This window comes from Entelurus aequoreus, linkage group LG19, assembly GCF_033978785.1.
Source record: "Entelurus aequoreus isolate RoL-2023_Sb linkage group LG19, RoL_Eaeq_v1.1, whole genome shotgun sequence".
NCBI lineage: Eukaryota > Metazoa > Chordata > Actinopteri > Syngnathiformes > Syngnathidae > Entelurus > Entelurus aequoreus.
The window spans coordinates 36,065,023-36,077,526 of NC_084749.1; the positions used below are offsets into that span (position 1 = coordinate 36,065,023).

At 38.6% G+C, this 12,504-nt stretch overlaps 1 protein-coding gene across 2 annotated transcripts in view; it reads right to left on the reverse strand.

Annotated features, from left to right (window-relative positions):
* crb1 (crumbs cell polarity complex component 1) overlaps positions 1-12,504 on the reverse strand; it is a 98,224-nt gene that overhangs the window by 40,763 nt on the left and 44,957 nt on the right. For both annotated transcript variants that reach the window (XM_062028416.1, XM_062028417.1), the window contains one exon: positions 10,626-10,791. In XM_062028416.1, coding sequence (XP_061884400.1) covers positions 10,626-10,791 — 166 coding nt within the window. The remainder of the gene's footprint in view (positions 1-10,625; positions 10,792-12,504) is intronic.

A 12,504-nucleotide genomic window follows, 5' to 3' on the forward strand; every position in this document is an offset into this window, starting at 1 on the left:
CTTATGCTTGGCTTTATTTATGCATTCTAAATCCTAAATAAATAGCCAACAATTGAGTCAACAGTTGTATGTTGCGCTCTTTATACTCTCTCTTAAAACATCCAGAAACCGCCAATAATACTGCATTTACATGTCGTGACCTGAAAATTTGCCAAATATGAGTGATATTGTTATTATAAGCGCCAATGCAGACAGACTATTTTATTGGCGCATTGATAGCAGTGAGCTAATGCTAGTTTACGCTGCTGTTGTTGACAGATTATAATTCATGCATCTTTCACCTGGCAGTAGACAAATGTGGCCATGGACCGACAAGCTGGTCGATTTTGACATCCCCGCAAGATGGCGAAAAAGACCCCAAAAGATGTTTTCTGTGGGAACTTAATTTTAACCCTTTGTGATTTAATCTTCATCTAAAAAGGATTATGTGAGTGTACCATTGGTCGGCATCCCAGCGAGAGTGGTAATATTACAGTGTTTGTTTTATTATGGTTAGTTTGTATGTTTATCCAATCCAATCCAATCCACTTTATTTATATAGCACATTTACACAACAAGAATGTTTCCAAAGTGCTGCACAGCCATGTTAAAAACAATATTAAAAACAATATTATGCTACACCAATGACTGAATAAAAACAAAGAATAAATGAATAGAAAACCAATACAGAGACAACATAAAAAATAAATATGATTAAAAACTATTTTAAAGGGTAAAACCAATTAAAACAGTAAAATAGACATCAAAATTTATAACCCTAACCCTAACCACACAGGACAACAGAGGACAGAAGACCACACAACTCACGTAGTGTTAAAAGCCAAAGCATAAAAGTGGGTCTTAAGACGAGACTTAAAACACTCCACTGTGGGAGCAGTTTGAACATGGAGGGGCAGAGTGTTCCAGAGTTTAGGGCCGACCACAGAGAAGGCCCTGTCTCCCCTGGATTTAAGTCTCGTCCTGGGCACCACGAGCTGGAGCTGGCTCTCGGACCTCAGAGCGCGCGCAGGTGTGTAAATTTGGATGAGGTCCGAGATATACTGAGGTGCCAGTCCATGTAAAGCTTTAAAAACAAACAGCAAGGATTTAAAATAAATTCTAAAATGAACAGGGAGCCAGTGCAAACTCTGAAGAATTGGGGTTATATGCTCACGTTTCCTGGCCCCTGTTAAAAGTCGTGCTGCCGCGTTCTGGACTAACTGCAACCGGGAGAGAGCTTTTTGGCTAATTCCAGCATAAAGTGCATTGCAGTAGTCCACCTAGCACCTAGCAATGCTGCGGATGCTAGTGTTTCAATAAAGCTGTATCCGCTGGGTAACAGTCGGCTTCTAAAACGTATTGTTCATCTTCTTTGCGTTCGGGCTCAGGATCTGGATTATGATTTTTCCCAAAGTAATCGTTGTTGGCTCTCACAAAGTCTGCTTGATTAGCATTGTTGTTAATGGGGAAGGGATCTGTGGTTCCGAACGCTACGTCACGGTTTGCGTGGCTGGTTTGCTCATTGTCTCTCAAAATGGCTCGGGAATCTTTGTGAGTTTGATACTATTTTGTAAGGCTGCAGCTAACGATTATTTTTCTATCGATTAATCTATAGATTATTTTTTCGATTAATCGGTTAATCTATAGATTATTTTTTCGATTCATCTATAGATTATTTTTCCTTTTACCGATTATGTTTTATTTTATTTTATTTAAAATGAAGATGAAAAAATAAAAGTAGGCCAGTTTTTTCAAAAGGCATGGCTTTTATTTACAACAAAAAAAAGTATGGCCACTCAGTCAACATTGACAACAACATGACAAAATATTCTGTAACAATGTAAACATTTAAAACTTTTAACATTTAACAAAATTAAAAGTAGCTTATTTGCTTTTTAATGTGCAAATATAAAAGTAAACATCCAGTGCAAATCTTAAGCATTTCAAAAGTAAAAGTATTGCTTATTTTGCTTTAAAATGTGCAAAAATAAAGATAAACATCCAATACAAAAAAGTGCAAAACGAAATATTCTGTAACAACAGTGTAAACATTTCAACAAAAGTGAAAGTATTGCTTATTTGCTAAAATGTGCAAAAATAAAGATAAACATCAATACAAAAAAGTGCCAATCTAAATATTCTGGAGCACTGTAAACATTAAGTATTGCTTTTAAAATGTGCAAAATAAACATCCAGTCCAACACAGTACACAATAACCAATTCTACTCATTCCAGTGAGTGACTAACAGTTGTAATGAAGAAAGGTTAGCATGTCTACTTGCTTTGCTTCTTTTCTTGTTTACAATATTCCCAGCGGCTGAAAATAGGCGCTCAGAAGGGGTCGATGTGGCTGGAACTGAGAGGTAATTAGCCTTCACCTCAAGCCAGGACTGCGAGTGAGCTGAGCTGCAGTTTAAGTTTCTAGTAGGTCAACGGGCTCATAGGGATGTTACTAGTAGTTGACTGGGAGGTGTTTATTATCATTTGGGGAGAGTCCGCTGCCTGATGCTCACCTGCTAAACACCTATCTGCTCCACGCTGAAGCGCTGACTACATGCGCTCTGAATACGCACTGCTGATTGGCTGATAATGCTTCGTGTGTACCAATCAGATGGTTGTGTGGGTGGGACAATGCTGCGTGTGTACCAATCAGATGGTTGTGTGGGTGGGACAATGCTGCGTGTGTACCAATCAGATGGTTGTATGGGTGGGACAATGCTGCGTGTGTACCAATCAGATGGTTGTATGGGTGGGACGATGCTGCGTGCTGAGACAGAGGCAGCCGCAGAAGGAGCAAAGCAACTTGTTAAGACTTTAGCAGCTAAAGTTAGCTTTAGCTTAGAAACTCGTTCGGTACACCCCCGTACCGAACCGAAAGCCCCGTACCGAAACGGTTCAATACAAAACACATAACGTTATACCCCTAGCAGATACAAATGACACATTCATGTTTTTGTGTAATGATGACAACGTATGCTAACGCGGACGATTGACTAGTTGATGGTTGATGGTTTTCTTTTCAAATGTTCGTTCATAGCCGTTGTGCTGCTATGATAGGCCATTTACGCTCGACACTGTGCATACAACAACATTATTAGGCTGTGTATTGAAATACTCCCACACTTTTGACGACTTTTGGCGTGCGTTTTTCCCCTCGCTCGCACAGTCTGCTTTGCGCTCCGCCATGACGGTAGTGTGACGTAATTATGCGACGCGTCGACGCACAAAAACGGCGTCGACGTATTTACATAACCGATGACGTCGACTACGTCGACGCGTCGTTTCAGCCTTACTATTTTGATCATATCTATTTATTTGCAAACTTTAGAAGTCTTTTGGTGTCATAAATCAAATATATATGATAATAGCTTCAATATAGAGGAAGCTTGTTTTTCCACTCCATTGGTACTTTAATGTATTTTAACCCTCATTAAAAAGAAATCCGCACAGCCTCTGGTGTGCTTGACAATGTTGGGTTAACACATCCTTTCCAGGGGTCCCCAACCTTTTTTGCACCAGGGACCTGTTTAATGTAGACATTATTTTCACGGACCGGCCTTCGGTGTGTGGCAGAAAAATACAGCAAAAATAAGTGCATGAAAAATACAACTCACAAATAAGGCTGAATTAGTGGGAACCCTGGGCAGTTAAGCTTGTTTCTTTGCGATGAGGTTGATGGTAAATACTATATCTTATATATATATATATATTATACATTAATGGCGACCCCAAAAGGGACAAGCGGTAGAAAATGGATGGATGGATGGGTCTATACCAGGGGTCACCAACGCGGTGCCCACGGGCACCAGGTCGCCCGTAAGGACCAGATGAGTCACCCGCGGGCCTGTTCTAAAAATAAATAAATAAATAAAAAATGTTTTATTTTTTTTTAAATTAAATCTACATAGAAAAAACACAAGATACACTTTCAATCAGTGCATCAACCCAAACAACCTCCCCCATGCACACTCATCCACACCCACTCACACAAAAGGAGTTATTTCTTTCTGCTACCAATATTCTGGTTCCCACAACATAGACAACACATCTGCAAGGGACACAGTCCCTGAAGCACACATGATTGTATAGGCTGCTGGTCCACTAACATTTTCATTAATTACTATTTTTTATGTAATTATTTTTATATTGTTTTACTTTCTTTTTTATCCAAGAAAATGTTTTTTATTTATTTATCTTATTTTATTTTATTTTTAAAAAAAAGGGCCTTATCTTCAACAGACCAGGTTGTCAATGAAATTAGATTTGTTTAAAGGGTTTTTTAAACCAGGCCCAGTCCAGATAATGTCCAAGTCGGACTCAGCAACACACACCTTCATTCATGTACACAGAAAAAAATTAAGGAACACAACAGATTGCATATAATTTATAAACAAAATTACATTTTCAAAATAAGCATTTATGTACAGTCCAGATTATGTCCAGGTCACTCAAATTAGGGAACACAACAACAGATATCATATAATCTATAAACATAATTATACTTTCAAAATAAGCCTTTGAGGACTTCTCATCTTTTTTAAAATGTTTTTTGGCATCATTATCGTTTTCAACCATGTAACTTTCTAAAGTTAGAAAATACTGAATAAATGTTTTAAAGAAAGTAATACTAAGTGAATATCTGTTTTTGGCCTTAAAAATAAACATTTTACCGAGTACTATAATTAAATTAACTAAATCATGATTGTCAATGAACTCTCCTAAAATAACAGAAACCACATTAAGCTTCATAAACAAACCAATCCTTAAACACATTTTTTCAACTTCCACCCAAAACAAAGACACAATATGACAATACCAAAACAAATGCAGGGTGGATTCAGGCTCCTGACAACAAAATCGGCAATCATCTGACTCTGTCATATTCCATAATTTTAACATTTTCCCTGTGGGTAAGAAGTTATAAATAATTTTAATTTGAAAATAACGATTTTGCACATCGATAGTGGTTTTATAGATTAGTTTGAATATGGCATCCCATGGCAACGGGCAGTCAAAAAAGTCCTCCCATTTTCCATTTGTGTTGTATGAGGCAGCCTTCAAAGATTTCTTTATTAAATAAAAATTATATATTTTTCTATTTATTTTAGTTCCTTTTTGCCAACTAGAATTTCTTATTAGAGGTTTACAAACTAATAATTTAGTAGTTCCATAATTAATTATTTGTTTCCATCTTTTCCCAATTACTCCAGTTAGTTGATAAAATGAAAAGCTTGTGCAAGCATCACCATACATAGCTCTAAATTCATCATACTTCATCATTTTACCATTCTCATTGATAATATCATTGACAAAAATGATTCTTCTTTCAAACATATTTTTCCAAAAGAAAGGCTTTCCATCTATTACAATATTAGAGTTCATCCATATTAACTGCTGCAAAATATCGTCTCTTTTTTCTGGCACATAAAATTGAAAACACCACTATGAGTGGATTGTTTCCTTTATGTTTCCCAGCAGACTCTCTGGGAGGGGATCACTTGTAAAAAAGGATACAATTTCTTTTGATACAGTACATGTTTTTTGTCCAACAGGACATTTGTGTACCACTCAATGTTTAAATACATCTTTGGAACAATTGATGCTTTTAAAGACAGACACATAGCTTCAAGGTTGAGAAGTTTCAGGTCCCCATATTCATACTCTTTGTACAAAACCTTTCTTTTAATCTTTTCTGGTTGGCCGTTCCAGACATAAATCTTAAAAAAGTTTTGTGATGGAGCTGGTAATGACAAAAACAAATAAATAAATTGAGGAATAATTAATGAGTTGGCAATAAACATTTTACCATACAAGGTTAGGGATTTCCCTTTCCATAATTGCATAATTTTGTCCAGCTTTCTTAGTCGATTATCATAATTTACTGAGCCTAGATCAGGGGTCGGCAACCCGCGGCTCCGGAGCCGCATGCGGCTCCTTGACCACTCTGATGCGGCTCAGCTACATACATGCCGACCCCCCCGATTTTCCCAGGAGATTTATGGATGTCAGTGTCTCTCATAAATTACACCCAGGGAAAAAATAATCCTATTTACACTCTAATTACTAAATAAAGGGCGTGCCCTAATTGCACTGCAGTAATTGTCCTCTATAGCATTTACATACAGTGTGCCAGTCCAGCCACATGTTGCATGTTGTTATTACTTGCACACACGGGAGACAGCAAAGCATACTTACTCATCAGCCACACAGCTTACACTGACGGTAGCCGTATCAAACAACTTTAACATTGTTACGTTACAAATATGCGCCACACTGTGAACTCACACCAAAAAAGAATGAAAAACACATTTCTGGAGAACATCCCACCGTAACACAACATAAACACAACACAACCATTACCCAGAATCCCATGCAGCCCTAACTCTTCCGGTCTACATTATACACCCCCGCTACCACCAAATCCCCCCACACATCAACCCCCCCCCCCCCCCCCCTCTCCGTGCGTTGGTTGAGCGGAAGAGTTAGGGCTGCATGGGATTCTGGGTATTGGTACCGTCAGTGTAAGATGTGTGGCTGCTGAGTTAGTACGCCTTGCTGTCACTTACGTGAGCAAGCTGAAATTGCATTCTACGTGTGGTCGAGCAGGTACACTGTTAGGGCAGACTGTAGAGGGCGCCAAATGCAGTGTCATCACGCTCTGATATTCGGGAGTCTCCCGGGAAAAGTGAGAGGGTTGGCAAGTATGATGCTATCAAGCACCATTAGTTCAAAACTCGCGGGCTGCACTAACATCAAATATCCGCATTAAAGTGCGTGCCGGTGCGTGTGTCGGAGACCCCTGGTTAACATAGCACAAAGCATTTAAGCTTTGTATGCAGTGTTTTTCATTTTACATTTTTTTTTGTGGCTCCCATTACTTTCTTTAATTTGTGTAACTTGCCAAATTGGCTCTTTGAGTGGTAAAGGTTGCCGACTCCTGGCCTAGATCTTCCAGATTTTCTGGGACAACAACACCAAGTATGTTAACTGGTCCATCTGTCCACAAAACAGGCACTTTGCATTCCATTCGAAAGGACGTTCCCTTTAGATTTCCGATCCTTAACATTTTACATTTATCATAATTAAGCTTAAGGCCAGATTGCTGTGAAAATATGTCCAAAAGATTAAGAAGGTTCCGCAAACAATGAGTAAAAATCTTATCTTTGTGAATCAGCCTTTTCTGACATGAACTTCATCAAGAACAAACACAGAACACGCCTCACTGATGCACATCTGCAAGACTCACTCAGAGTTGCAGTGTCAAGTTACACACCAGAGTACAACACACTAGTTAACAGCATGCAATGCCAGGCTTCCCACTAACTGACAAAGAAACAGATAACAGATTTGGTGTCCAGTTCAAAGTGTGACATGATTTAAAAATGTGAGAGTTTACTTTTGTATTTTACATGAGTTATTATTTGTACAAACATGGTGCAAAGTAATTCATGATTTGTTAAAAAATGTTAGTGGCTAGCTAGTTAAAATGGGATATTGTGATTTCACAAGACTGTCTTAGAAGTGATCATTTGAAAATGTTCAATTTGAAAAATGTGCACTTAGAGAAAATATAAAAATAAAGTGTTGCATATTGATATTTATCTGTTTCTATATATATTTATTGTGAGAAATCATTAAGATGATCAGTGTTTCCACAAACATAAATATCATTAATTATTAATAATAACAGAGTTAAAGGTAAATTGAGCAAATTGGCTACTTCTGGCAATTTATTTAAGTGTGTATCTAACTGGTAGCTCTTCGCATTAATCAGTACCCAAGAAGTAGCCCTTGGTTTCAAAAAGGTTGGTGACCCCTGGTCTATACTATATACTATCAACTAGGGCTGCAACAACTAATCGATTAAAATCGATTATAAACATAGTTGGCGATTAATTTAGTCATCGATTCGTTGGATCTATGCTGTGCGCATACGCAGAGGCTACTTTTTCTTTTTTCTTTTTATTTTTTAGAAACCTTTATCTATAAACTGCAACATTTACAAACAGCTGAGAAACAATAATCAAAATAAGTATGGTGCCTGTATGCTGTTTTTTTAAATAAAATACTGGAAAGGATAGAAATGTAGTTTGTCTCTTGTATCTGATTATTAATCGATTAATCGAAGTAATAATCGACAGATTAATCGATTATCAAATTAGTTGTTAGTTGCAGCCCTACTACCAACTAAATCAACCTGCCGGGGACTGCAGATGAGAATTAGCCGTTGGCTACTCCAACAGCATGTGCAGTACAGCGTACAATAGCGTGTGCAATATAGCGTCCAATAGCATGTGCAATATACAGTAACTGTAAGTGTCGTTGAAACTTACACTTAATATTTTTGTTTTAAGGGTTAATATTTTTTGTTGAAAATTATTATGGTTGTGAATTTATGTTACATTTTTTATAAATAAGACAAATTTTGTTTGCTATAAAAGGGTAATTTAATTCCTTTTGTTACACCGCTATTCTCGGGAGGTTTTGGTTTAGTATTAGATGTTGCGAGACCTGCATTCGCCCAGACATGCAAAAGACTTTGAGCGAGCCATCCGCAGCGGCAAGAACATTTAGCTAGCTGCACAAGGTATTTTGTCATATTGTGTCAAATTATTCTGTATATTTGTAAAGTACATTGGTTTAATTATTGTACGCTCATTTAGTATGCACAAGACTGATATATTTGCTGCCCAAGAACCTCCGAAGTGGCAGGCGGCCACGAGGTAGCTATTTTGTTTAGCACTTAATTTGCCTGTGACTGAACTATGTCTAAAGCATTGTATTTCATGTCCTGTCCTGTAGTTTTCACGGCATAAACCCAAGTAAAGCGCCCGTCTTTAAGAAGCCATGCCTGTGTTGTCATTTCGGAGCCACAATAGCGTCTAATAGCGTGTGCAATATAGCGTGGAACAGCGTGTGCAATAGACCGTCCAATAGCGTGTGCAAAATAGCGTCCAATAGTGTGTGTAATATAGCGTCCAATAGCGTGTGCAAAATAGCGTCCAACAGTGTGTGCAAAATAGCATCCAATAGCGTGTGCAAAATAGCGTCCAATAGTGTGTGTAATATAGCGTCCAATAGCGTGTGCAAAATAGCGTCCAATAGTGTGTGCAAAATAGCATCCAATAGCGTGTGCAATATAGCATCTAACAGCGTGTGCAATATAGTGTCTAACAGTATGTGCAATATAGCGTCTAATAGAGTGTGCAATGTAGCGTCTAACAGCGTGTGCAATACAGCGTGTGCAATATAGCGTCTAACAGCGTGTGCAGTGTAACATCTAACAGTATGTGCAATATAGCGTCTAATAGAGTGTGCAATGTAGCGTCTAGCAGCGTGTGCAATACAGCGTGTGCAATATAGCGTCTAACAGCGTGTGCAGTGTAACATCTAACAGTGTGTGCAATATAGCGTCAAATAGCTTGTGCAATATAGCGTCTAACAGCGTGTGCAGTGTAACATCTAACAGGGTGTGCAATATAGCGTCAAATAGCTTGTGCAATATAGCGTCTAACAGCGTGTGCAGTGTAACATCTAACAGCGTGTGCAATATAGCGTCAAATAGCTTGTGCAATATAGCATTTAACAGCGTGTGCAATATAGCGTCTAACAGGGGTCACCAAAAATTATGATTATTCAGCTCAACTTTTTCCTCTCGTCACCCCAAATTCAAGCAAAAATACCCCTTTTTATAGTGCCCGCCTCTAATGTCATGTGACACATACTACCGTTCTGCAAAGACACACCCACAAACACACTGCGTGACCTTATCGACACATTTGTGGCTCCTACAGCTACAATTTGGCACATTTACATTTTATATGATCAACCTCTAAAGGCTTAGTTGGCCACATGCGTGGACAGCACCTTTTAGCTCTTATTTCCAAAATTTTGTACACTACTGAATTGGGGTCTTATGCCGACATATGGACACTTATACTGCTATCTGGTGGTGTCAGAAGAGTATAACATACAATGGAATTTGGAGAAAAAAAGTGTAAAAATAAGAATTAGCATGTCACTAAACATGAAGAACACGTTTGTTACTTATGGACTAAGTACATCATATAAAAAGATGATTCTTAGTTTTTATTCTAATTAGGGTCCAAAAGCCCAAATAGCAAAGAGAAATTAAGAAAAGCATGTAAACAAACAGCTTGGGCCTTAAGAGGCTAATGTGCATTGTCCCATGTAACAAATATATAACACATGGCGACCCCAAAAGGAACAAGCGGTAGAAAATGGATGGATGGATGGATGGATGAATGGACTTCCTGTCAGAAGTTTTCTTATACATCTACGGACAAGTTATGTGTGTGTGTCTACTGGGAACAGGCAAATGTTTATTTGGAAAAATGTGGTTGTTTATAAATGATTAAATGTTTCTGTGCTTGGCAGCAAATGTGTCACGGGTTGAGGACCACTACTGTTGCTGGTAAAGTCAGGCCTTCAAAATAAAAGCAGGCAGGTGAAATTACACGGTTGCACAATCAGATCTGAATACCTGAATTTTTCAAATGTTCCCTTTTTTTTTCCAGAAAATGTTCTTTTCAAATTCCAGGGTTGACAGGTATCTTTTGACTACATGATGTTTTATATTGCATCAAGCTAAATCACATTTAAGTGTAAATAGTGTTTTGTCTCACATTCATATCCTTGGTTCAGCATCTTGCACTCAGCCAATGTCGGGCATGGAGACAAGTCGCACCACCTGACCTCTTCACAGCGCCGCCCTGCTGTGCTGGGTGGGCAGGTGCAGTTGAAGTCGTCCCACAGGGAGTAACACATCCCTCCGTTTAAACAATGGTTCATCTGAAGACGAGACATTAATAAAAGTAGCTTAATGTCAAGTTATTTTGATCCTGTATTCATTATGAGTAACTACATCAGGGGTGTCCAAAATATGGCCTGGGGGCCATATGCAGTCCGCGGCTTTTGTTTATTGACTCGCGGCATATTACAAAATTTAATTAGATATTAATGAGATACTATATTGTAGAGTTGTACGTAGAGATGTCCGATATTGGCTTTTTTGCCGATATCCGATATTCCGATATTGTCCAACTCTTAATTACCAATTCCGATATCAACCGATACCGATATATACAGTCGTGGAATTAACACATTATTATGCCTAATTTTGTTGTGATGCCCCGCTGGATGCATTAAACGATGTAACAATGTTTTCCAAAATAAATCAACTCAAGTTATGGAAAAAAATGCCAACATGGCACTGCCATATTTATTATTGAAGTCACAAAGTGCATTATTTTTTTTAACATGCCTCAAAACAGCAGCTTGGAATTTGGGACATGCTCTCCCTGAGAGAGCATGAGGGGTTTGGGGGGGGCGGGGTTGAGGTGGGGGGAGGTAGGGGTAGAGGGGGTGGATATTGTAGCATCCCGGAAGGGTTAGTGCTGCAAGGGTTTGAGTGTGAGTTTGAGTTTATTTCGAACATGCAAGCATACAACATGATACATCACAATTTCCAGTTCCTCTTTTCAACATGTTCGAAAAGGAGTAGGAAGAAGCAGAGCTTATTTAATCCTACCCCTTTTCTTTTACATAACAGTTGCTAAAACTTTTGTTCACTTCCTGTTCTCAATTTATTCACAATATACTCCATAAGTAATCACAATAAAAATAAATAAATAAGTCATATTTCATATGATGAGATAAGTAAGATTATTTTGAGGATGAAAGAATGGACGGATGAAATCAATTCAGAATGTTTATCATGGTTCTTCTTCTTTGTACTTTGTAAACACTTTAGGGTTCTGGGTATTTGTTCTGATGTGTTTATGTTGTGTTACAGTGCGGATGTTCTCCCAAAATGTGTTTGTCATTCTTGTTTGGTGTGGGTTCACAGTGTGGCGCATATTTGTAACAGTGTTAAAGTTGTTTATACGGCCACCCTCAGTGTGACCTGTATGGCTGTTGACCAAGTATGCTTGCATTCACTTGTGCGTGTGAAAAGCCGTATATATTATGTGATTGGACCGGCACGCAAAAGCAGTGCCTTTAAGGTTTATTAGTGCTCTGTACTTCTCCCTACGTCCGTGTACACAGCAGTGTTTTAAAAAGTCATACATTTTACTTTTTGAAACAGATACCGATCATTTCCGATATTACATTTTAAAGCATTTATCGGCCGATAATATCAGACTGCCGATATTATCGGACATCTCTAGTTGTACGGTATACCGGTAATGGTATAGTACCACGATACTAATGAATAATTTTCGGTACGATACCGTCTCTGAAACGTACCGGTCCCGAACTCCCCCGCGCCCGCGAGGAAGTTACGTCGTGACATTGCTGGTTTTACGAGCAGACGAGCGCGTTTGGTCTCACACAATCACGGAGTACTTACAAGCAGACACAGTGTGTGGACAGAAAAGAGAGAACGGATCATTTTGGCTTAAAAACTAAAGATAAAAATGAAGTTACAACACTGAAACGCCCTCAGGAAGAGGTGCTTTAAGACATGGCTAGCGAGCTAGTGGCTAACGTCCATCCGCTGTC